Here is an 8,573-nt window from a genome sequence, read left to right on the forward strand (position 1 = left end):
ACGATTAAATATCTCCTTTTGCTCAATAATAACTCCTTCCTGTTTCTTAGATGCAGAGGAACAACAACACATTTAAAATTCCCGCCCCTCTCCTGAATCTCGGAGTTTATTGGACAACTGGACCGAGTATCGTCTGTAATTGGGAAAACTTACTGTCAATCAGCAGGAACTCCCACTGACCAATCGCGATATCGCTGGGCTCAATCCAGGGATCTGATTGGCTGTAGTTCTTCTCATTCATAATCAGAGAGTACAGACCCCAGTCACATGATCCAGGTGTTTAATACACACCAGACCCTCACTACTGCACTGTAAACCAGCCCTCCATAGACTCGTGTATCACCACCGCCGCCTGGCGGACAGTTATCGGAATCGACACCCCCTGCTGCAGCCCGATCAATAGGCTTCATTTTATTACTCACGATTATTTCTAATTCTGACTTTTTTCATTGATAATTTTTTACTTTAATATCCAAAGACATCTCCGAAGTCTACATATTCACACGTACATTGTATTGTTGTAGGAGGATCCACAATAATGTCAGTTTTCCTAAACACATTAATAACATTTGTAAAATAGTCTTACCCCGGACACATTCGTGCATAAAGTCATAATTATATTGATCAAAATTTTTAAATTTTAACTCGAGTCTTAAACATGACCAATATATAGAGCAGCCTCGAAAAACAATCTAGGATAAATATTTTAAAGTTAAAGGACTAAGCGAACAATGTAATATCGTCTAAATCGGTTCAATATGTCGACATTTAAAGTTGCAGTAACACTGAAAAGCGATGTCAGACGGTGCCATTTCACAGTGTGGCCGCCAGGCGGAGACACTGCTACACGTGTCTATGGAGGCTGTTTTAATGAAGCCCTTTTCAGTTTCCAGCTGTGCTCCACTGACCGCGATGTCATCTGTATCCAGTCCAGCTCCTGGCCCTGAGCCTCAGAGACACAGCAGACACCAGCTCCAGGCCAAGAGTCTCAGACTGACACCCTCACCAGCTCTGAATGAGCCTCAGTGGGATGTTGTGCTGAAGGTGCCTGAACACCTGTCTCTTTCTGATCTTCCTGAACACATCTTTTCATCAAGCTAACAGGCTCAGTGCAGTGTGCTGACTGAAATCATGTTCTCATCACTAATGTTTTACTCCAGGGTCAGTCTGTCAGTTTCTGTGTTCGTCTCTTTGTCTTCTGATCAGTTTTATTTCTTCCTCCATCACCTGCTGGTTCTGACACGCTGGCTCTCTGGCTGGAAATGAATTTGTTTTCCACAGCAGTTTGCCTGCAGATCTTTCAGCCACTATTCTGTTAACTGTGCTTCTCTGCCACAGTCCAGAACAGTTTGTCTGACTTATTTCACACAGTCCTGGAGAAATCTGTCCCTGCCTGTCACTTGTGTGTCTATTGATCTGTTTGGATCAGAGATCTGTCACTTTCCAGCTATGATTTTAAATCCCTGATCAGTTTTACAGCTCGGGGTAAAAGCTGGAGGTCTGCGGTCTCTCTTACACTCACTCTCATTCTACAATTTGCTGAAGGCTGTATTGATCCTTTTGTAATTGATCCTGTATTGATTATTGTGTCTAAACCCCTCTGTACAGCTGTCAGACTCCCCACGTCTCATTCCAGCTGTAACAGATAGAGCCCCTGTGCGAGAACAGTCAGGAGGATCAGTGTGTGACGACACCTTGTGTGTCTTTGCCTCCCTCACCAGACGCATCTGTCTGCTGCTCTATCCTCCTCAAGAGGCGCAATTTTACTTTATTTCCACACAGCTGACTGGTACTGTGGCTTTGAGAAATATAAAAGAGTAAAGAAAAACTGTCAGGGGTGTTAAGTTCTTAGTTTTATTGTCACCAGTTTATCACAATGCCACAGTAATCAAGCATTCGAGCACAGGTGTAGACGTTGTTGCTTCCAGCCTCAGAGCCTCTTCAGACTCCTGTTCTGTCTCATGGTGTCCCGTTTCTCTGCAGCCTGATGGCCTCCCGACACACAGACACGACTCCACAGCCAGAACCAGTTTCTCGTTTCCTTTCCAGCGTGGAGTCGACACTCAGATTGCTTCACATCTTTCAGGCTGCGGTGTGCAGGGGGCTGTCGTTCAGCAATCGTCAGGAACACACTCGCGTCTATCTGCCCCTCGGTCCGATCTCAATCCAGCACCAGCCCCTGCACACTACTACACGAGCAGAGAGAGGACGGAGACCAACTCACTCACAGTTCCCTTCGTTTGCGTATTTAAGTAATAAAAGGACACTTTGAGGGACAGAGGGCTCTTTATTCAAACTCAAGGGGCTGTACAGGCATGTCTGAGGAGCTGCGGAGCCGCCGAGCCAACACAGGGATCGGGCCTGTACTGTACAGCACAGGGCACAGGGTCCGAGTGAGAGACGGCGGACAGGAGCTCCCCTCTGCGCTGAGCTCTTGTCCGGTGCCTCATCAGGCCTGCGGAGCTGCTGCTCTGTCAGAGGTGCAGAGCTGAGCGAGTTCCTCGTCTAGTTCTGCTTCTCTGGAGGGAAAAAGAAACGGTCTTCTGACTCAGTATCTCCCTCTGCAGCTGCTCTCGCGCTGTTGACATTTAAAAGGGGGCTTTTCTGCTCCGCCCGCCTCTCAGTTCCTCAGCGGCGCTCTCTAGTGTACCCGAGGAAGAGGAAGAGATTTCTGTGGTGGAAAACGAACAGGAACGGAGCCAGTTTCAGGCGCACGTGTCCCCCGTAAGGGAGAAGATAAGGAGGAAAGGCCCCTCACACCTCAATACTGGATCAAGTACAATCGGAGGATCTGTTTGCCCCCTGGTGGTGGGGTGGGGGTATAACAGGCTGTCTGACTCAGCTTCACTCCTGGGGACCGATCTTGTGTGTTTCAGTGGTCTGGCGTGCTCCTTACAGACCCCACAGCTGCCCCAGCAGAGGCAGGTGCAGGGCGGGCCTGCTGGTCCGATCTGTAGCTGCTGAGCAGAACTCCAAACCCGTGTCAACGTTGGCCAGAGGAACAGCCGTTTACCACTGTGGTTCGTAAAAGCCCCCCATCACAGTCCAGTCCCAGTCCAGTCCCAGTCCCAGTCCCAGTCCCACTCCCACTCCCAGTCCCAGTCCAGTCCCAGTCCAGTCCAGTCCAGTCCCACCCCAGTCCCAGTCCCAGTCCAGCCAGTCCCACCCCAGTCCCGCCCCAGTCCAGTCCAGTCCAGTCCCAGTCCCACTCCCAGTCCCAGTCCCAGTCCAGTCCCACCCCAGTCCAGTCCCAGTCCCAGTCCCAGTCCCAGTCCAGTCCAGTCCAGTCGCATTCCCAGTCCAGTCCAGTCCCACTCCCAGTCCCACTCCCAGTCCAAGTCCCATTCCCAGTCCCAGTCCCAGTCCCAGTCCCTGTCTGGCCACCCCCGGCTGGCAGCCCTGCTGGGGGGCTGCGGGCAGGTCTGGGGGTGGGGGCTGAGCCCCGTGCTCTCCTGTGCGTTGTGATCTGGAGGGGTCTGGGGCTCCTCTTCACACTGGGGGGCGGCGCTGTCCCATGATCCTCTGGCCGTCGCTAGGCGACGTTCTCGTACACGCTTTCCAGGTTCCCATACAGCGGGCTGGGGCTGCTGGGAGGGGAGGAGCCGGGCTCGGAGGTGGGCGGAGCCAGCTTGGTGTAGATCACTGAGTACTCCAGGGCGTCTTCTGGGCCTTGAGCCTGAGAGAGAGGGAGGTCAATACTCGCACAGGCAGGACAGAGGTCCACACTGAGGACACACAGGCAGGACAGAGGTCCACACCGAGGACACACAGGCAGGACAGAGGTCCACACCGAGGACACACAGAATCCAGCAAAGAGAGCTGGTCAATCACACAGACAGGGGACAGGGGCAGACAGACACAATGACAGAGGAACACTTACGTTCTGAGTGTTGTCTGTGCCTCTCTTCACTGAAAGACAGAGGGAGGAAACAAGTCAGTTTCTGTAAACTCCACTCAGGTGAGACTGATCCTCAACACAACATTCCTACTCCTAAACCCAGTCGAGTCCAGTCTCACACCCAGTCCAGTCTCACACCCAGTCCACCTCACACCCGGTCCAGTCCAGCATGGTCCACCTCACACCCAGTCCAGTCTCACACCCAGTCCAGTCCAGCATAGTCCACCTCACACCCAGTCCAGTCTCACACCCAGTCCAGTCCAGCCAGGTCCACCTCACACCCAGTCCAGTCTCACACCCAGTCCAGTCCAGTCTCACACTCAGTCCACCTCACACCCAGTCCAGTCCAGCATGGTCCACCTCACACCCAGTCCAGTCTCACACCCAGTCCAGTCCAGCATGGTCCACCTCACACCCAGTCCAGTCTCACACCCAGTCCAGTCCAGCCAGGTCCACCTCACGCCCAGTCCAGTCCAGTCTCACACCCAGTCCACCTCACACCCGGTCCAGTCCAGCATGGTCCACCTCACGCCCAGTCCAGTCTCACACCCAGTCCAGTCCAGTCTCACACCCAGTCCACCTCACACCCGGTCCAGTCCAGCATGGTCCACCTCACGCCCAGTCCAGTCTCACACCCAGTCCAGTCCAGTCTGGAGGTCAGGCTGTGGTTGTGCAGGGAGTCCCTAGCTGTGTGATCCCCAGCCACACCCCTGGCAGTGCGGATCCACAGAAGAGTTCTGGAGAGCTGTGGCTCAGGTGTGACTCAGGTGTGACTCAGGTGTGGCTCAGGTGTGGCTCAGGTGTGGCTCAGGTGCGACTGGGCATCTTTCCACACCCTGGCTCCTCCCTCTGAATGAATTATTAATGATTCATTTAGCCTCACGGCTCACCTTTTGACTTCTTCTTAATGTCCACCATGGCATACAGGAGGTTTCCATCGGTTTCTGAAAGACAGCAGCATGCTGGTCAAGCCAGTGGCGATCGTCACAGCAACAGCAGTCCTCCGATCACAGAGCTCTGCCTGTCTCCACCAATCACAGAGCTCTGTCGTTCCACCTCTCTGCCTGTCACCACCAATCACAGAGCTCTGTCGTTCCACCTCTCTGCCTGTCTCCACCAATCACAGAGCTCTGTCGTTCCACCTCTCTGCCTGTCTCCACCAATCACAGTGCTCTGTCGTTCCACCTCTCTGCCTGTCTCCACTTACCGGCAGCCATCAGCTGGGTGCCAGGTCTCATCTGAGGAACAGGGGGCGCTAGACCATCTCTGGGGTGGGGTTCCTGTGGCACTGCTGTCTTGGGAGCTGCAGGATGAATCAAGAGGCCGTTAAGGAACTAACTGGGGTAACTGTGCTGGCGGAAGGGCCAGTTCTGGGACACGCCGAGCCTCACACTCACCCTCTCCGACTGCCGCCCTCCTCTTCCTCCTCCACAGCATCCACAGCCCTGCTGTCGCCACAGCAACGGCCAGCATCAGGACCGCGGAGACGGCCGCGGCCGCGACGGCCCCCACCCCTGCAACACAGACAGGGAGGGGGTTCACACCGCTGGCCCCCCAGGCGCCGGCCCCCGCCGGCCCCCCCAGCCCCGCCGCAGTACCTGGGACGCGGACCTCCACGCTGTTGCTGCTGGTGCTGTTGTACTGGGGTATCCCTCTCAGCAGGCGGTTCTGGGCGCTGCACTGATACCGGCCCTGGACCCAGGGGCGCAGGGGGTCAAAGGTCAGCCTCCCGCCCTCGGGGCTCAGGGTGTAGGGGTCCCCCAGCCCGCCCGTCAGGTTGAGCTCCTCTCCGTCCCGAAACCAGGAGACAAAGTACGGGCCCGTCCCCTCGAGCACCAAGCAGAGCAGAGTCACGCCCGGGCTGGGACTGTCGGGGTGTCCCGCGGAGGGAGAGACAGACAGGTTCACTCTGGAGACAGGCACTGGGAGAGACAGAGAGACAGGTCAGTACTGGAGACAGGCACTGGGAGAGAGAGACAGGTCAGTACTGGAGACAGGCACTGGGAGAGAGAGACAGGTCAGTACTGGAGACAGGCACTGAGAGAGAGTTGGGTAATTGTAGACAATAACGAAATTTAACGATTTGACTCAGTATCAGGTTACCAGTAAGAATTCCAATACTTCAATGCAATTCAGACACGACTCCTAATAGTTATATGTGTTCCTGCGTAACTACCTAACACTAATATTACCATGGTAAAACACTGTTATCGAATAGTGATTCACCTACGACTGTGATGTTGATGGCACTGCTGCTCTGCTTTGAAAGCTCGTTGGCTGCCTGGCAGCGGTAACTCCCAGAATCCTCCTCTCTCATCAGGGACAGGCTAAAGCTGACGGGCTGGGAGGGCCCCACTTGCTGGGACGGCAGCTTGGAGATGTTTCCCAGCCCGTCTCTGTCTTCCTGGAACACACTGAGGAAGATTGGGGGGGTCCCTCTGGGACAGATGCACTGGAACACGACTTCTGAGCCCACAGTGCGGACGGGGCTGGAGCTCAGCAGAGAGAGGGTGGGAGGGGACACAGGCACTGGGAGAGAGACCAGAGTGAGAGGGATTAATACAGACCCTAATACAGACCCCAGAGGCACTCCTCACACACTGAGATTAATACAGACCCTAATACAGACCCCAGAGACACTCCTCACACACAGAGATTAATACAGACCCTAATACAGACCCCAGAGCCACTCCTCACACACAGAGATTAATACAGACCCTCATACAGACCCCAGAGACACTCCTCACACACAGAGATTAATACAGACCCTCATACAGACCCCAGAGACACTGCTCACACACAGAGATCAATACAGACCCTAATACAGACCCCAGAGACACTCCTCACACCCAGAGATCAATACAGACCCTCATACAGACCCCTGAGACACTCCTCACACACAGAGATTAATACAGACCCTAATACAGACCCCAGAGACACTCCTCACACACAGAGATTAATACAGACCCTAATACAGACCCCAGAGACACTCCTCACACAGAGCTGGATGGACACTGATGAGCTGTGCTCACCCAGTACAGTGACAGAGATGGGCTGGCTCAGGGTTTCCTGCTCTTCCTGCCTGTACGATGCCCAGCAGGAGTAATTTCCACCGTGCTCTTCAGTTACAGTCAGCTTCATCTCTGCCCTCTTGTCTGGGGACAGCCGAGGGCTCAGGCGCTCAGTGTGCCCGCCGGCCTGCCGGCGCCAGCCGAACCACAGGGGCACAGACGCCTCATCCGCAGAGCAGGAGAGCGTGAGCGCAGCACCCTCCAGCACGCGGCCGTCCGCGGGCACGGACCCAGCGCGCACGCCCCAGACAGGGAGACCTGAGAGATGATCACGGTCATTACCACCCTGCAGTCCCTCACTCCACCAGCCGGGGGCAGACTGGGGGTCAGAGAAACAGGAGTTTCTCACGCATCACGTCTAACCTGCCCCAGACTCGAACCCGGGGAGCAGCAGTGTTCCCACCCAAGCCCTAAGCAGGCCCGGCTCTCTCACCCTGTACCCGGATGTCCACGGGGGCGCTGCTCTTGGAGACACTGCTGCTGCTGGACAGCTGGACCTTGCAGGAGTACGAGCCGTTGCTCTGGCTGAACTCTGCCCGCGCGATGCTGTACCAGGGCTCCCTCAGGGAGTCAGCCAGAGGCTGGGAGCCTCTGTAGAAGCTGTACTGCAGAGGGAGAGCTGGCTGGGACCCCTGGGACACCTGGACCTCACAGTGCAGGGAGATCGGCTCTCCGTCCAGGACAGTGGAAGAGGGGCTAGCTGTGAGAGACACGGAGCGGAACAAGTCTGCAGAGAGAGAGGGGTTAATACAGACACACTGACTGGACACTCCAGTACATTAACACTGCACTGAGAGAGAGAGAGGGGTTCATACACACACACTGACTGGACACTCCAGTACATTAACACTGCACTGAGAGAGAGGGGTTCATACAGACACACTGACTGGACACTCCAGTACATGAACACTGCACTGAGAGAGAGAGGGGTTCATACACACACACTGACTGGACACTCCAGTACATTAACACTGCACTGAGAGAGAGAGGGGTTAATACAGACACACTGACTGGACACTCCAGTACATGAACACTGCACTGAGAGAGAGAGGGGTTCATACAGACACACTGACTGGACACTCCAGTACATTAACACTGCACTGAGAGAGAGGGGTTCATACAGACACACTGACTGGACACTCCAGTACATGAACACTGCCCTGAGAGAGAGGGGTTCAATAGTACAGATGTGCTCTAACCTCTAACAGACAGCTGAGCCTGTGGAGATTCTTTGTTGTACCGGGTTCTACACTTGTAGAAGCCCTCGTCCTTTCTTGACACAGAGGAAATGGTCATTTTTGTACCATGCGTGGGAGCTAGCTGTACACCATCCTTATAGAAGTCACTTATGAAGTAATATGTGCCCCGTACATGACAGCGCAGAGTCACAGAGTCTCCCTCTGTCACAGGCTGGGGAGGTCGCTGCAGGATCACACTGCCCCCTAGTGGAGAAGGAACAACAGAGAACATACAGTGAAAAACCGAGAATTTAAATCAGGAGATATTATATAAAATTGTATCAGATATAACGCACATCATAGAAACACACTGCTGCTCAGAGAGGAACAACCAGAAATATCCTGACAGGCTGGGGGAACTGAGTC

At 54.3% G+C, this 8,573-nt stretch overlaps 1 protein-coding gene across 1 annotated transcript in view; it reads right to left on the reverse strand.

Moving 5' to 3' along the window:
- Positions 1-1,834: 1,834 nt before the first annotated feature.
- The window catches only part of LOC148816366 (Fc receptor-like protein 3), a 12,402-nt gene continuing 5,663 nt past the window's right edge, over positions 1,835-8,573 (reverse strand). Inside the window, exons 4-13 of the mRNA XM_088939664.1 lie at positions 8,169-8,411; positions 7,403-7,696; positions 6,931-7,227; positions 6,125-6,427; positions 5,497-5,820; positions 5,296-5,412; positions 5,106-5,201; positions 4,789-4,842; positions 3,881-3,909; positions 1,835-3,676 (exon numbers count right to left, since the gene is read on the reverse strand). Of these exons, the coding sequence (XP_088795790.1) occupies positions 3,533-3,676; positions 3,881-3,909; positions 4,789-4,842; positions 5,106-5,201; positions 5,296-5,412; positions 5,497-5,820; positions 6,125-6,427; positions 6,931-7,227; positions 7,403-7,696; positions 8,169-8,411 (1,901 nt within the window). The 3' untranslated portion in view covers positions 1,835-3,532. The remainder of the gene's footprint in view (positions 3,677-3,880; positions 3,910-4,788; positions 4,843-5,105; positions 5,202-5,295; positions 5,413-5,496; positions 5,821-6,124; positions 6,428-6,930; positions 7,228-7,402; positions 7,697-8,168; positions 8,412-8,573) is intronic.

The sequence above is a fragment of the Atractosteus spatula genome, chromosome 22 (genome assembly GCF_055471065.1).
Source record: "Atractosteus spatula isolate fAtrSpa1 chromosome 22, fAtrSpa1.hap1, whole genome shotgun sequence".
Classification (NCBI taxonomy): domain Eukaryota; kingdom Metazoa; phylum Chordata; class Actinopteri; order Semionotiformes; family Lepisosteidae; genus Atractosteus; species Atractosteus spatula.